The sequence below is a fragment of the Xyrauchen texanus genome, chromosome 39 (genome assembly GCF_025860055.1).
Source record: "Xyrauchen texanus isolate HMW12.3.18 chromosome 39, RBS_HiC_50CHRs, whole genome shotgun sequence".
In the NCBI taxonomy this organism is placed as follows: domain Eukaryota; kingdom Metazoa; phylum Chordata; class Actinopteri; order Cypriniformes; family Catostomidae; genus Xyrauchen; species Xyrauchen texanus.
In genome coordinates, this window is record NC_068314.1 from 19,957,919 (window position 1) to 19,975,743 (window position 17,825).

The 17,825-nt window shown below is 39.0% G+C and overlaps 1 protein-coding gene across 1 annotated transcript; it reads left to right on the forward strand.

Annotated features, from left to right (window-relative positions):
- The first annotated feature begins 811 nt into the window (after positions 1 to 811).
- On the forward strand, positions 812 to 14,951 carry rpn1 (ribophorin I). The gene is made up of 10 exons (XM_052110970.1): positions 812 to 1,204; positions 1,876 to 1,940; positions 5,803 to 6,109; positions 6,364 to 6,573; positions 7,077 to 7,269; positions 7,356 to 7,455; positions 11,336 to 11,474; positions 13,087 to 13,206; positions 13,375 to 13,620; positions 14,077 to 14,951. Exons 1-10 carry the CDS (start codon positions 971 to 973, stop codon positions 14,257 to 14,259), a joined length of 1,797 nt encoding a protein of 598 aa, XP_051966930.1. The 5' UTR covers positions 812 to 970; the 3' UTR covers positions 14,260 to 14,951.
- The last annotated feature ends 2,874 nt before the right edge of the window (positions 14,952 to 17,825 follow it).

Here is a 17,825-nt window from a genome sequence, read left to right on the forward strand (position 1 = left end):
CCAGGGCAAGCTCCGAGTGGAAACTCCACCCCGAGGTAGTGAAACAAATCTGGTTGAGATTTAACAGAGCCGAAGTGGACCTCTTCACCTCACAAACAGCGCAATGTCCCCTCAACTTCTCACTGAGTCACCCAGCTCATGGAACGTCTCTCGTCCAATCAGATTTGAGGACAGGAACTAACTGTTCTGTGTATATATATACAGTTGTGAAAATGTTTGCATAGTGCGGATGTCTTTTAAAATAATGCCATAAATAGTTTATTTATTGATTAACCAGATACAAAGTAGGGTAAACATAAAATAAAAAGCTAAATCAATATTTGGTGTGACAATCTTTGCCTTCAAAACAGCACCAGTTAACCTAGGTACACTTGGACACAGTTTTCTTGGTTGTAGGCAGATGGGATGTTCCAAGCTTCTTGGAGAGCTTTACGCAGTTCTTTGATCTATTTTGGCTGTCTCAATTACTGACTTTTCATGTAATCCCAGTGCCCAGACTGATTCAAGTGATGTTTAGATCCAAGGTCTGTGGGTCCATACCATCTGTTGTAGGGCTACTTGTTCTTCATCTATTCAATTATTTTTGCAAAGGGAATGTTGAAATCTAAAACTGAAATTTACTATGGATAGCCTACACTAAAAGAAGAATAAATAAAATAGCCGTTTTAATACAAATGTTTTGGGGGGGGGGAATAATGCGCCCTTATGCACAGTACAGTATTGATTTGGTGGGTATATGTACTTTTTAAGAGACAAATATCGCCAAGTGCTCTTGCTACTTGAGGTTAAGGTTGACGTCCGCCATGATTGTGTCGTCACGACATCAGGGAATGAATGAAGCGTCACTTTTCAGAAGAAGTTCCTGCAGCGCGAGGCCTCACTGCTTGCGCGCGCACATTCATAGATAGGGCAAATCATTACAAAAACTGTTCACCGTACCCGTCAATTATCAAAAAACAGCCACAAGACAATGTGGAGCACCGGAGCGGTAAGTTTTGTGCTAATCTCATGTTTTGTCCACGCGTCGCTGTGTGCTGACGGGCTGGTGAACGAGGAGGTGAAACGCTCGGTGGATCTGAGTACTCACATCGCGAAGATTTCAGCGGAGATTCAGCTCGCGAATCATGGACATTCGCACGTGCAGAGCTTCACGCTCGCGCTGGAGTCCGAGCTCGCGCCGCACCTCGCCTTCTTTGGTGCATCTGTGAGTAAAAATAACTTTAAAGCGATTAGAAATTAGAAATAAGTTAAAAGAGAGTGATAGCCGGGTGGTACTGAATGACTCAAGATTTTTCCCTGCTTGTGACATTTTTATAATTCCTGACAATATTATGCTTTATTGAATTGTGATAAATTCATTTTGGACTTTTTTGGGTGGAGGGACAATGGGAGGTGCATGTTCTAACGCCGTTGCTAGCTGTATAATACCTTATGATTTGCATAGTTGCAAACATTTTTACAAAGTTTTTTTATGACAACATGGTTCTGATGCAATCTTGGTTCAAATAAATGGTTCACATAAATTATAATTTAATGCACTGGGCATAATTTAAGTGTAATGTGTTGTTGTTAGCATTAGCAGTGGGTGTGCAGCCCACTTCCGCATTGCACTGTCAGTGCCAGCGTGACACGTAAGTGCTAGGGGCCGGATCCCCTTCCGTGCTATATAACTACAACAATTTGAAATGTTTCTAGTAAATAAATAGTTAAAACTGTAAATGTGTACATAAGAGCACGTGTGCTGTTAGTTGACTGTTCTATATGCTATTTCCTGTAGATAAATGTTTTGTTTTTGCAGGGAAGACTGGCCATATTTCTTATAATTAGGCTAAATGTTTTAAAATACGTTATTACTGAATTCTGTATCATCCTTAGGTAAAAGGGGAGGAAGAGGAGGATGAAGCGCTGGAGCTGAAAGAGACAACTATCCATGGACAAAGGTAAACATTGGAGATTTACTCATAAGGCATGTTCCACTTAAATTATGTCTGCATTGAGTAAATGCAAAGGCCGGTACTAGAGGTCTTCACAGGTCCAAAAATGTGTGCCCGAACCCAAAGAGACACGAAAATGTGCAATCCGAAACCGACCCAGACTCGTCTATTATTTTAATGTTTGGACCCGGACCAATGCAAAACTGTGAAATGCCATAAATGTTCTACCCAGAACTGACTCGGACCAGGCTATTATTTGAAATCTGTACCCGGCTGTGACACAAAGACCCGATTGAACCCGATCGGCACCGATCCCACAGCTATTTGCTAATAACAATTAATTTACAAGTTGTGAAAATAAACCTTTGTGTCTTACCTAATGTAACGTTAGTAGCCTTCTCTCTTGTACCTGACCGTGATGCATACAATCCATCCTCCTTGCCAAGAAAAATGGCATAATAACTTCCATGTTGTTCCTCTCTTGCTGATTGAAAGAGCATGTATAATCCACTCATTTCAGCTCCAATTGCTGTCACCGCGACTTTGCAGTTTTTTTTTTTGTATCTTGCATAATATGGTAACTTCCACTGTTTGCCCTTTTGAACTAACAGGGGTCAAGAACCTTTTTTCATTTTTGGTTGATACATTTCTTCAAAAGAGCCATACCACAAATGAATAATTTACTATTTTACTAAGTTTTTAAATAAAATACAATGTTTATTTTGCCCATAGACTACTCAAAAACAAACAAATATGCAAATATTAATAGGTAACATGATGCAATATGGAATTGAGTGTTTGTGCGGGTCTCCATAAAATAACTTAATTTTGCTTTATGAAAACTTTTACTTCCCTTTTGGGCTTGACGATATGTAAAAAAAAAACATTTTTAATGATAATGGCATTTTAAATATCAATATCCGATTATATGTTCAATCCTCGATATCGGTGAATATTTTTGCTTGATTGATTTTGCCTTAAAATTGTAATCAATTTATTGAAACACGAAAAACTTGAACAAAAGACATTTCTAAATTCGAATTGCACTTTAAACGAAACGAAAAAGCAATACAAATAACGAAGTGATAAAAAAATCTTATATATAACCACCTCCCCAATTCCAAACCTTTACAGTCTCCAATGCAGTCACTCCAATGTACTCCATTTCTCCCCCTTAATCATACAAGCCTTGTTGGCACTTTTCTATTGGCTGTTCTTTGCCTCATGAAGAATATAAATAACATGCTTGCTGTAATAAACATTGAGTAGATTGAATATAGACACTGTGTGTTGTCGTTCCTTCTGCTTCCTTTGCGAAGTCTTCAGAGATTCAGACTCACGACTGCACCTCACTGGGCATGAACATAGAAAGACGGGCCTAGGGAATTGGAGATTGCGAATGGATCTAATATATTCCTAACAGCCCCATTTGCCACCACGCAAGTATCGCAACAAGCAAATTAATCACAGCATACAAATTAAGATCTAAAGACAATTATAAATGTAAAGATATTTATTATAATCATCATAATAAATAAGCCTTACCAAACAATGCTGCCAAATGTGTGTTCTTATCGAATGTGTTTGTATTGTGTTTTGGTAATACAGATTATGCTGCCTAAAAGAAAAAAAATAGAACAAAATTTTAGGTTCATTGTGAACGTGTCTTGTATTACCTTATGATTTAATTACTTTCGTATTTGTTTATTTAATACAAAGATACCTGTAAATATTACTGAACCTGCAGAGATACGTTCACAATGTGTGAGAGTGAACTAAACTCACAGCGCTTCACAAGATGATCTGAGATCATTTACAAGATGATCTGAGATCATTTACAAGATGATCTGAGATCATTTGCAGCATTCCCATAGACTACATTATTCTTGCAAACAGTTTTCAGTTGAATGAAACTGAGAAAAGACTCTTTATATGCACTTGTTTCACAAGACAGGGTCCCGTTGCATGCCTCTGAACAGTGAATCAGACACAAGCATTGACTGCTTTTCATTTGTCTGTTCTTAAAAATATAATAAAGTGTGTTTCTTCAAACATATCAGCATTTCTTGTCATGTCACTCTGAGACACCTTTTGCAGGTAGATGAGCAAAATTACTCATGCATGAAATGCATTTGGAGAGGAGCTTGTGAACTGGATTGAGTCTCGTCGCATTTTGCAGGTGCTATATCACACCCTGGTTGCACATAATAAAAAAAAAGAACCAAGTTCATGAAATCGCTCGTAGAAAATGCTCTTAACCGCTAAGATCGATAGTTATTGGGAAATGAGTCCCAGAACTCTATGAATGTTTGTGTGTTGAAGTGCTTTCATTGCACTCGGAGCTCACTGCGCGCATATATAAAATCAGAAGTGCATCAGCGGCTTTTCTTTCGTCTGTTCTTCAAAATATAATCACGTTTCGTCAATCACGCGTCTTTGTGTCTAATTCCTTGTTATATATTTCTCTCCGACAAGCCTTTCAGGTTGCCTTCCACAGTGGCTGGTGCATCAGCAAAATACTCGGCATGAAAAATCTGCATTTGGCGGGTGTTCGTTTCAAACCTTGATCACCAGATGTAGGCTGTAAAATTCGGGAGAATGTTACCAAAGGAAGGAAACCAAAACAGTGTAATTGACTTCAAGCTTTGGAATCGCACAAACACTTTGTTGGAAAAGTATCTATAGAAACTTTTAAATGATCATGTGTTGGTGAATGGTGAGAGACCCGGCGAGCCATTTGATTTTTAATAAAGACCCACTTGTGGCAATAGGTTCCTGACTCTTTGCTCGTTCAGTGCCACGGCCACTGACGTTACCTGAATTACAAGAATGGGACCCGTCCTGGACCCGAACCCATAAGGGTCCCAGGTTGGGTCCTCTGGTTCGGGTGGACCCGTGAAGACCTCTAGCAGGCACACATTAAAGGGATAGGTGACCCATCATTTACTCACCCTCATGATATCCCGGGTGTGTATGACTTGCTTTCTTCAGCAGAACACATTTGAAGAAAAATATCTTTGCACAGTGGGATCTTAAAATGGATGGTGATCAGACTTTTGAATCTCCAAAAATTGCAGACAGTCAGCGTAAACATCATCCATACGACTCTAGCAGTTAAATTAATGTATTCTAAAGTGACATGATAATTTTTTATGTGAAAAATATCAGTATTTAAATACTTTTGAACTATAATCCATAACTTCCGGTAAGCTTCACAAGAGGGTGGAGTTCACGTGGTCTTTTCATTTCTGGTTAAAGTGTTCCTTAAAGTGGTTTAAAATGGTTATTGGCAGTGTGTGATTGAGATCTCTAAGAAACTTGACGTTGTGAAATATCATTTACATGAGAAGTAACACTTTACATTAAAATGGTACATAATTGGCATGGCACCTAAACCCCAAAATATAGGCTTTAAACTATATAAATTATTTGAATATAGTCACTTGAGTAGAAGGTGCTGTTTATCATGGAGTGTAGAACTTACATCAGGTCTTAACTTCTTTTTTCAAATAATGTGTCTGACATGTAATCAGTTATTTCATGTAGCTTCATAAAAGCCTATATTGCAAAGATCGTGTTGATGGATAAATTTGCAGTGCATTTAAAGAATGAGCCACACAGCAAAAATGGCTTTGTGACAAATAATACTTGCAACATGCTTGCTTTGACCTTTTATTATGGACACTAAAATGAAATTGTCTGTTGCAAGTTGCAGAAGCAACATGTGTGAAACAGGCCTTAGAATAGAGAGTTGTTCATCAAGTACCGTATACTTTTCAAAGCAGGACAGTGCTCTATTGCCCATGTTTCCTTTTTTGAGATGCACACAACATTTACAGCTCAAACTTGTGTGTCTTTCTCCTCGCAGTGGTCAATTCTTTGAGGCAAAGTTGCCATCTCCTCTCGCCGTGGGCAGAAAGCTGCGAGTGAAGGTTGAGATGGTGCTCAGTCACGTGCTGACGCCCTTCCCCACTCACATCACCCAGGCTGAGCGGCAGCTGGTGGTCTTCCAGGGGAACCACTATTTTTACTCTCCATACCCCACCCACTCCCAGACAACACATGTGCGCCTGGCCTCCAAAACCGTAGAGACCTACACTAAGCTGGGCAACCCCACCAAGAATGATGAGGCTATCGAGTATGGACCATTCAAAGATGTTCCTCCATTTAGCCAGGTGCCTGACCTCAGCACAATTTAGTCATATTAACGACAGTTAAAAGGCAGTGTTTGCTTGTAGGTGATCATTTTAACTGAGTATTTACATTTTTAAAGCAACTTCTTTTACCTCATGAAATTTTTTTTAGGTTCTTTTAAAAATTAAAAAAATAGGTTTTACATTTTGGAAAGGCCAAACAGAACTATTCGTCAAATTATTCCAGCTATTTAGATCATGCTAACTTGTTGAAAATTGGTTTTCGGTTGGAATAGGATGTTATGAAGATCCACTATGAAAACAACACACCCTTCCTCACCATCAGCAGCATCACCCGCACTATTGAGGTCTCTCATTGGGGTAACATCGCTGTGGAGGAAACCATCGATATAAGACACACTGGTGCCTACCTGAAGGGGCCATTCTCCCGCTATGACTACCAGAGACAGTCTGATAGTGGCATTTCCTCGGTCAAATCTTTCAAGGTATCTGAAATCTCTTCTTTCACACTTTCAGAAATTAGAATTTATGCATTTTTTAAACTGAGATATTGATATATTCTGGGTGGGCCTGGGACTAATAGCTATGCCACTGGAGTTAAGTGCCTTGCTCAAGGACATAATGGTGGTGGCTGTGGGGGATCGAACCAGTGACCTTCTGATTAACAGTTATGTGCTTTAGCCCGCTATGCCACCATCACTCTAGCATTAGTTGTCAGTATGTTTGGTCCGCCTTCCTGGAAGAAAAAGACTAAAAGTTTAAACGTACATCTGCTACAAGGGACTTCTTTGTCAACATTTTAAAGTGCACTACTGTATTGATGATCTCAAAGCAAACATGTAGATGAAAAGCCCCACAAAACTCTTGTTTTTATTTTATGGGGTATTTAGGAGTATCTGGTCCATCATCACTAGGCAACGTAGCTGATCATCTTGCCATTTGTTTGGCTTTGCTGTTCTTCAACTCACTCCATTTTGTCCTCCCGCAGACCATCCTTCCAGCCTCTGCTCAGGATGTGTACTACCGCGACGAAATCGGAAACATCTCTACTTCTCACTTGCAAGTTCTCGAAGATTCCGTAGAAGTTGAAATTCGGCCTCGTTTCCCACTGTTCGGTGGCTGGAAAACACACTACATAATTGGTTACAATCTTCCCAGCTACGAGTATCTTTACAACCTGGGTACATGGCAAAGAAAATAAAATATCCTTTCTAAACTGACAGCTCAATACATTTCCACAAAGTCTTTGATGTTTTCTATGATTTAGGTGATCAGTATGCCCTAAAGATGCGTCTGGTCGATCATGTCTACGATGACCAGGTTATTGATCTGCTAACTGTGAAGCTGATCCTTCCCGAAGGAGCAAGGTGAGCATCTAACACTGATATGCACTAGGATCTACACTTACAATAAAATGAACATGTGTAGAGTAATTTGACCTAGTAACTTTATCAAAACTAGGGATGTGCTACAGTGGTCAACTAATTGAGTAGTCGTCCAACAAGTGACTAGTCGATTTGTGGGGTCGACTACTAACATTTATGTTTTAATGGGAGATGCAATTCTCAAATTAATATAGAGTCAACATCTTGGATGCGGTTTTTGTTTGAATATAGCTTGCTGTGTTTTAAAGTGAACAAAGGTCTGTACACTGCCCAACAAAGGCAAAACTCTGTAACATCATGTTTGGTCAAAAATGAGTTAATGTCATTTTTGGGGTATTCAAGACCTCCTTTATCATGTGAATAAATATCATGAGTCAATTTGATTGTTTTAACGAGAAATTAAAGGGCTATGACAACCGTAACATCCAAAACCATACGAGAAACCACAGCAGAACGCCGTAACAGTTGTTACGGCTCTTAGCCTTTGTTCCGGCACGCTGAATTTGAGTTTAAGGTGTTCTGACTTTGTTTAGCCTGGCATCAAGAGAGATGTTACGGTGCTGCTGTGATGTTACTGTACTCTGGCTTTGTCATACTGTCAAAGATTACCGCTCTTTTATTGTCACCAAACCGCGTAACATACACCACGACACATCTTTGAAATAAAGTGTAGACTGCCGACTGCTTGTTTGTATTATTACTCTGTGATAGCGATGTGATAGGGCGATGGTTCAGATCTGTCAATGTCAGTGACAGCCCGGAGCTAGCTAAATTTAATGTGTGTCACGTAAATTAGCGCTAACGTTGACGCTGACACTCGCCTCACATCAGATGCTGAAAACCAAATATTAAATACAGAGGCATCCTACCTTTCCATGCAATCCGATATAATCCATAGAAGATATAATCCATAGCAATGCACGTCATCTGCTGTATCCACAACAATCCATACGTGTTTGAGCCATATTTCCTTCTTGCAGGTGTTCACGTCAGATTTTACAGCTGGTTATCGCTAACGTCCGTACAAAGTAGGCTAACCTAAATAGTAAAAGTAATTCCAACTTTTTTTCGGTATACTCTGTCTATATTATCTCAGAATTAAAAAGTAGTAATCCAAGTCAAGTTCGTTGACTGAGCATCTTGAGCAGTTTGGTGGCCCTTAACCCTTTAACTGTCACCCCTCCCCCTTTTTTCACATAACAAGAATGCTTTGTCATATATACCTATGGACAAGTTGTGTTCCAAATTTTAGGTTGATATCTCAAAAAATTAGCTTTCAGTATGATTTTATTTGGGCGCAGTAAAAAACTTGGAATGAGCAGTCTCTAATCTCTAATGTATTGGTCTAATGTTTAATTAATTATTACTCTATATCTTGCATTTAAATACATATATCTTTGTATTCAATTATAATTAAATTATCTTTATTGTGAAAATATGTATTGCATTTATTCATACTGTACATACTGTACTGCAAAGTAACTTATCTGTTATACTGTTTAACTGTGTTAGTGTTGCCGCACTATCCTGATCATTATAGCACTAAATAGGAACAACCAAAGGTCTTCTATATAATTTAAAACAAATACCATGATGACTAGACCTTGGTTAGGTGTTCTTATAATGGATGTAAGTATGGTGAACAGCAAGTAAATATTGATTACATGTCAGTTACGGCCTTTTGCCTTTGCATGACTCCTGATTTTTGGCACATGATACAAAGGCAGAGTACAGTAACTGCCAAACAAGGGTCAAAGGTCAATTTTGAGCTCAAGATTTTTTGCATACAAACATTTCTGTATAGCAACTAGTTGTGAAATTTTGGGAGTCCTACCTATAATACTTTTGTCTGGACAAAACAGAAACTTTAAAGTCATTTTTCTCAGTTTCACACTCTAGTGAGTTAAGGTCTTTTGCTTTTGCAGGGCAGTACAGTAAAACCTTCTGCAAAAAGTGTTGTCTCTTCAATGTTTACATTTATGCACCTCTGCTGTTTCAAAAAGCATCAAAGCATCGCATCAACAATACATTACGAGACCAACACTGTGGGACACTAAATCCTCTGCTGTGAGTAATGTTCCCGTATTTGTGAGGTGCTTTGGAGAGATTTAAGTCTGGTTCTTTCTGACACTGCCTAAACAGTTACAGTAAAAAAGGTTTATCCTGCTGGATGTCATTGATTGTATGTTGTGTACCCGCTAGAGCTGTTGGAAAAAATTGTTTCAGCGATGCATCGCTATTTATACTCAAAAGATTCAGAATCGATTCTGAATCTTTTGAGTTCGGTTTAAATAATGGCAGACCAGTAGTGCACGCCAAAGACACATATGGAAACAAAGACGTGAGTTAAGTACATACACTAAAGTCAAGTGCACAAACACGACTGTTTGCAGACCAGCTGTATCAAACACATGACCATTTGTGCCCGAAATTCTTTCACAAACCCACGCACATAGCAATGGGAGAGTTTATTCTTGATTAGAATCCTACAAACATGAAGATGAGCTTGCACCCATAATTGCACTGATTTACACACAACGAGGGAAAATGCAGAAGAAAATAATGATGAGGTAGCGGTTCGGGAGATGTTGGTGATGTTTTAATTTAATTATTTTTTTCTTCCCTCTCCCCCCGATGCCTTTCTCTACTCTTGCGCGCTCTCAATTTCATTGGCTTTTGTCATTGCTGGTCACTCGTTTGTCAGGACAGTCCACACACCTGATGATAAAGGCTTTATCTTCTACTCGCAGAGCAAACAGGTAGAACAGTGCATACGGTACGCTTGATCCATTTCTGAAGCAACAACTGCGCTATATACATCGCTTTACTATCACCTGTGCAGGAGAGGAGAAGCTGACAGCGGCACTCTCATAGAAGCAGCTATATCTCTCATCCTGGACCAGCAACTTACATTTGTGCATAAAAATGAAAATGAATAGCATGGCATAGATTAATTTTAAATGATTGAATACTATTAAATGATTTACAATGCTTAAAAATACAAATTATGTAATCAGTTGAAGTAATAGTATTCAGTGTGTTTTGATGGAGAACCAATATTTTTTAGTGCTTTTTAAGAGATTTTTTTTATAAGGTTCTAAAGAAAGAAACAGAAATAATCTTTTAAGATATAGAACCATTTATTTAATCTTGTGGATGTTTTGTTCACATCTCATACTTAATGTTAAAGGCCAGTTTATGTAATGTGACTCGTTCTGATATTTAAACTGTTAAATAAAAAGCTGAAAGGGAAAAAATTGAGAAAAAAATTTATTTTGAAGAAACTGAAAAGAAATATATTGAAGGACAAGCTGCATCGAGAATTGTTTTATGATTGAATCATTACCCTTTGAATCGTAATCGAATCGTGAGGTTAGTGAAGATTCACACCTCTAGTACCTGCATTATTATGTAGCAGTTCTGTGCTTTTGAATGCCCAGCAAGTATCGACCTGAAGCGCTCCGTTACATTGAAGCGCATCATTTTGCACTCGGGGTGAACATAATCGGTTTTGTGCTGCTCTGTATTGGAGCCTTTCTTATTTATTATTTTACTTTGATAGTTTTGTGCACTATCAAAGTAAACTATCACTTTGATAGTAAGATGTTTATAGTTATTTAGCCATATATTTTTGTTGAATATCCATGTTGAGGTGCTGCACATAACATCCGTATATCACTCTGAAACGTGTCTGATCCGGTCACAGGAACATAACAGTGCCCAATTAAAATTGTATCCTTAACATCAACTAGTCGACGGACTAGTCGAGAATTGAAATTGGTAGTTTTGTGCATCCCAAATTAAAAGTATTTTAAAGTAGTATTTTCAGATAGTTTGACCACATCCCCATTGTTCTCCTCAGAAATATCCACATGGAGACTCCCTACCCCATCAGCCGCAGTCTAGATGAGCTCCATTATACTTACCTGGACACCTTTGGCAGACCTGTGCTGGTGGCCACCAAGAACAATCTTGTGGCGCAGCATATTCAGGATGTTGTGGTAAGCCTGAATTTCAATCTGGATGAGTTGTTAAATAGTTGTATGTACAGTGCTGTAAAAAAGTATTTGCCCCCATCCTGATTTCTTCTGTTTTTTTGTATATTTCATACTAAATTATAAAAAAATTATGAAACATTTTAATAAAAATGTATAAAACAAAGGCAATCTGAGTAAACACAAAATATATTTTTTCAATTATAATGTTATTTATTGAAGCAATAAAGTTATCCAATACAACTGGGCAATTACGAAAAAGTATTTGCCCCTTGGTTACTAAATCCCCAAATCTATGAAACTGCATACATAATGGATTTCAGCTGGACAAAACACACCCAGGCATGATTACTGCCAGCCCTGTTCAATCAAATCAACACCTAAATAGAACTTTTTCAGCATCATGAAGTTGGCTATAAGGTCTCACACAGTAGCACACTATGTAATAATCTATGGAAAAAGATGATTGAAATCAGTCTGGGATGGGTTACAAAGCTATTATCTCCAAATGGAGAAAATTTGTCACAGTAGTGAACCTTCCCAGAAGTGGCCAACCTTCCAAAATTCCTCCAAGAGCACAGCGACAACTCAACCAGGAAGTCACAAAAAAGCCAAGGACAACATCCAAGGAACTGCAGGTCTGTCTCGCATCAATAAAGGTCACTGTTCATGACGAGTCTATCAGAAAGACACTGGCCAAAAATGGCATCCATGGAAATGTGGCAAGGCAAAAACCACTGCTAACCCTGAAGAACATTTAAGGCTTGTCTGAATTTGACCAAAACGAACCTTGATAATCCTCAAAGCTTTTGGGAGAATGTTCTGTGGACTGACGAGTCGAAAGTGTAAATGTTTGGAAGGGGTCCCGTTACATCTGGCGTAAATCAAACATAGAATTCCACAAAAAGAACATGCATACGGTCAAGCATGGTGATGGTAGCGTGATGGTGTGGGGATGCTTTGCTGCTTCAGGGCCAGGCTGGCTTGCAATAATTTAGGGAAACATGAATTCTGCTCTCTGCCAGACAATCTTAAAGGAAAATGTCCAGTCATCAGTCCGTGAATTGAAGCGCAAGTGTAACTGGATTATACAGCAAGACAATGATCCAAAGCATAGGAGTAAGTACACCTCTGAATGGCTCAAAAAAAGCTAAATTAGTACAATTCCTGACTTGAACCCAATTGAGATGATATGGCTGGGCAGTTCATGCACGCCAATGTGGCGAACTCAAGCAGTTTTGCAAAGAAGAGTGGGGCAAAATGTCACCACAGCATTGTGAATTATCTCCAGTTACCAGAAGTGTTTGGTTGCAGATGTTGGCTGCTAAAGGTGGCACAACAAGCTATTAAGTTTCAGGGGGCAGTTCGTTTTTCACATGGGTGATCTAGGTGCTGGATAATATTTTTGCTTGAATAAAAAAATATGTATATTTGAAAACTGTATTTTGTGTTTAATCAGGATGCCTTTGGATGATTTCAGGATGTTATATCTCATTTGAACATCTAAGACAATTTTGTATGAAATTTGTTTTTATATTTAAAATTTTATACACAGAAATAGAAGATATACTTTTTCACAGCACTGTATCTATCTTTAACATGTGTTGCTGCTCCCTAGGTTCACTACACATTCAATAAGATCCTGATGCTGCAGGAGCCATTGTTGGTGGTTGGAGCTTTCTACATCCTCTTCTTCACCGTGATCATCTATGTGCGCCTTGACTTCTCCATCACAAAGGTATATCTTGAAATCAAAGTCATTTCAATGTACTGCACTCAGCATTGTACATACTCCTTGGAATGAGTATTCAGGTGGTGCATTGCTTTCATATCTGAGTTTATCCTCTTACTGCGACTGAAATCTTTCTTTCGGGAGGTTTATTGCTTTGTTAATTTCCTGCCTCAGGACCCAGCAGCAGAGGTGCGCATGAAAGTGGCTTCCATCACTGAGCAGATCTTGACTCTGGTGAACAAGCGTCTAGGTCTGTACCGCCACATGGATGAAGTTGTGAACCGCTACAAGCAGTCTCGTGATACAGGAGCTCTAAACAGCGGTCGCAAGATCCTGGAGGCCGAACACCGCACCCTCAACGGTGACATCACTGCGTTACATGGCCGGCTCAAAGCAGAGGGCTCTGATCTAGCTGAAAAGGTATACAGGGCAGTGTAGTATTTCCTACAGGATTTTCTTTTGGCAGCTAGGGGCACCAACCCTCAACCCTTGTCATGCCCCCAAACAGTCTACTATGGACTTATTTCACTAGTTTTTCTAACCTTACAAATTTTCAAATGTTCAAAAAGTAGAAATACGAGTAAGAAGTGAGTTGTCTGAAAGATTCACATCGATGACTCAATTCAGTCTGATTCACCAGTCAGTTCAACCAATTTATTAAAAAGAACCACACCAATCGGGCAATCCATTTTGAATTGGGCAGGACATTGCACTGGATTTTCCTTTTTGCATGCAGTCAGTGAGGACAACAGATGTAGCAGTGGCGCAGTGTAGAAAATCCTGGGGTAGTGGATATTACAGAGGAAGTCTATCTTTTACAGTACTTCAAATTGCATGAGCTGGTTTTCTGAATGTTCTGTATCCTCCCCCTTGCAGGTGGGAGAGATCCAGAAGCTGGATGGTCAACTGAAGGATCTGGTGAGCCGTTCCTGTCAGGAGGCCGAGAGGCTGGTGGCCGGAAAGGTGAAGAAGGATGCCTACATCGAATCAGATAAAACTCTAGCAAGCAAGAGGCATGAGCTGGTTGGCCGAATTGACAGTCTGCTGGATGCCTTGTAAATCAAACATTCATGAAACCCCACCCTCCCAGACAGTCACACATGCTCCGTGCAGACTGGACTTACAGATCAATAGTGTACACATGCATACAATTTGCATCATTCTGTGAACACTTCATGTTGGTGCCTTTGTGGGACATAAAGTGAAACAAAGATTTTAATATTTGCAGGATGTGTATGTTGTATTTGGTATGCTGAATGTGTGTGATTGTCTAAGAGGGAGTCATGTGTTCTCAGATGCAGAATGTGTTTTTTTTTTTTTGTGTGTGTGTGTTTTTTTTTTTTCTTGAAGTTGCTGAATGTCAGATGCAGTTTTCAGTCTCATGGTCCAGCAAATTGGGTTTGGGGTCAAGTGTGAATTGATATTTGTTCCATAACCTTAATGTAAAACTCACCTGAAAAACATCTTTGCACTTAATGTAAAAACAAAATGCTTCCCCGTCCTGAAACAAACAAAATTGTTGAACATTGATTTTGTAATTGTCACTACTCACTACAGATTTGCACATGTTTGCAAATGTTCTATTGGGTTTTTATTTCTCATTTTTGTATGATTTTTCAACTTTTGTAAATGAAGTACTTCGGTTCAATGAATGTCAGAATGAGATTGATTCTTGTAAGGGTAAATGTGACAGATTTCGCTGGTGTGTGTGAAACATTTTCAATCCAGGACAAATAAAGGTGTTTAAATCCAGACATACAGTCTGATTACATTTTTATGACATTAAATGAAGCAGCTTAGCCTTTACTATTTCCGGTCCAAAACTGTACCTGACCTCATTAACATAATTGCAAAAATGGTTTTTCTTAGTTTTCTTAAAAGGTCAGACCACTTTGATGAATAGATTACTATATTAAATTATTTGTTTAACAATTTTCCATCTATATATATATATATATATATATATATATCACATTAGCCCAGTAAATAAGCATGAAAGGAAAACATTTGCAAATTCACCTATTGTACCTCCCTATAATGAGCTCGCATTTTATGACCAGAAGAGGGCAGTATTGCATTATTGACATTTCATTACGAGTCAATTCATAGGTCTTTATAAATCTCTCTCTGGCTATCTAAACCATTGTCTTCGCTGTAATTAATGTTCTTTGACATTAATTAATCCCTGTGCTAGATATCTCTGCTATGATGAATACTATATCTAAAAATCATCGTCAGTTCAATGATATGCCGTGTTCAGTGAATGTAGAGGAATGTAATGTATGTTCAGTGCACTATTTTGTAGCTTCACTTGATAAACAGCTGTCAGATTTCACACTTTGTAATGGAATCATTAGTTTCTCCATAATTTTTGACATGTTAGAAATCATTGTATTCTGCAGGCCACCTTACTTTCCATTAAGTTGATTCTATGCAGGACTTTCACAGTGTCCACATCCCATTCCCAGCCAAACCCAAGAGGCCAACCTGAGGTCATCACTTTCCTCATGAGGTCACCACTGGTCACCAAAGGAACATTTCCTGTGCTAAAATAACAAGAGCCATTCTCGTCTCCATGATAACGCAGACATATTGTATATGCTGTACAATAATCATTCTGAAAATACACATGGGAGGGAAACCAAGACAATATCTGTTAGCACTGATGCTTGGGGTGGCGAGACCGTACAATGGCACACCCTCTGTGTTTGTGGTTAGTCTTTTGCACCAAAGGGTGGGAAACCCTATGAAACCCTTATTCTCACACATTTACAGACAAATGCTGTCAAAGTGGCTTTTGTGGAAATATCTGAATGTGAATAAGAAACATTTTGAGAATGGTTGTGGTTAAAGAATGCAGCTACATGCTTGTGTTTTTAATGGCAAACATTTCTTGAAGTACTGTTGCTGTAGCTCATATGTTAGTAGTTACAAAACTTGATAGCATCTGTCAGCACATTATTTTGGGTCTTACTAAAGTGTGTGTACACACATGGACTTTATTGAGAGATTTATAAAACCAAGGGAAGAATCACTATTACTATTGCACATACTTAGGCTTAGGGATTAGAACAAACCCTCTAACCCCAAGTATTAAAACGTTGGTGCATACCTTGCATGAATGATACCTTAAATTATGAAGCCTGTTGAGGAGGGCATTCTATTACTCTTCAAATCATTTCATTTTTATGATGGACCATAAAACCCCATACACCGGACTAGCAATTGCATGTCAATGATTTGGCAACCACCCACAACAACCTAGTATTGTGGAAGCGAGTTTTGCCCGGGCCGGAACCACTCGCAATTTCTTAAGAAAATATAAAAAGCTTTTTGTAATCTTTAAGCTATGTTATGGGTGATGCCCCTCTCATTCTCTGAAACATACAGTCAGCTCCTGCCAAAGCTGCAGTTTAGCTGTTGACCAAACCGGAACTCACATTCAGTTTGAACCGGAATCTACCAGCAATACTGTATCCTGATGTGGTGTACTATGAAAGCTGAGATGCAGAAAAAGCGGTGTGTGTGGGGGGGAGAGGTTGGGGTAGAATCATGTGGCTGCACACACCGACAAACACACACCTCCCAAGCTAAATAGATAAATGACAGTTTCTCAAAGCTCAAGAAGCTAAAGAAGACTCCAGCACCAAACAAAGACTCCAACTTGGCCAGTGTTCATTAGAGATAGAGCGCTAACAATAGCGGTGAGTTTGAGGTGGTCTCAGGCCTCAGGACTGTGCTGACCCACCGTTGATTGACCGTACCGGCCTGGGCTCACCTGCAGTCCCTACATGCGCACACACCCTGACAGCCTGAGGAGAGACCCGTCAGTGTCAGAGAACAATATCCTGCACTGTGCAGCTTGCAACTGAGAATGCTCATAAATCACCACAGTGACAGAGACACCGCCCTTACTGTCCACACACCATGACACACACACACACACATGCAACCAAACATACACACACACATACACACACACACTCTGTCAGAAAACCTCAAGCTTTGCAACTACATGAAAGGAGTATTTTAGAAAGGTTACATTGTGGCACCTGACTTGGGGCAGCAAAACAATATTCAACTTATTAGCTGAGATCTTTCACAACAGAAGAACTGTGACTTGTGATATTGATGCAATTATGAACAGTTTCAATCCAGGATGCTGATTGGTTGATACAGAGTTTCAGCCATGCTAAATTAGATGCTAACAGTTATAATGTAAAACAATTCTTCACCCAGGTACTGTGTATATCACAAACCACTAACAATTAACTGGACACTTGAAGTTTAAATTAAAATGAGTAGTTGCCAAAAGCAATAAGACACCCCTTTAGTAGTAGGCCAATAGTCTAACAGGAAATAGATATTTCATCCTGTGAAAGTCAGTCGGCCAATGTATGACCCCTGAACATCCACACATAAAGTGGCCCGTAGGCTTGAGGCCCCTCAGAACTTTTATCTTAAACTCACTTTCATCTCTCCTTTATCTCATCTTTTTTCTTTAATAAAGAATGACAAAGTCCAGCTGCAGCTCACTCTACATCTCTCCACTTCTTTATTTCTCCTTGATCTTTCAAAATATTATTCTGTTAAATCTTTAAATGTAATTTTTAAATGGATAGTTC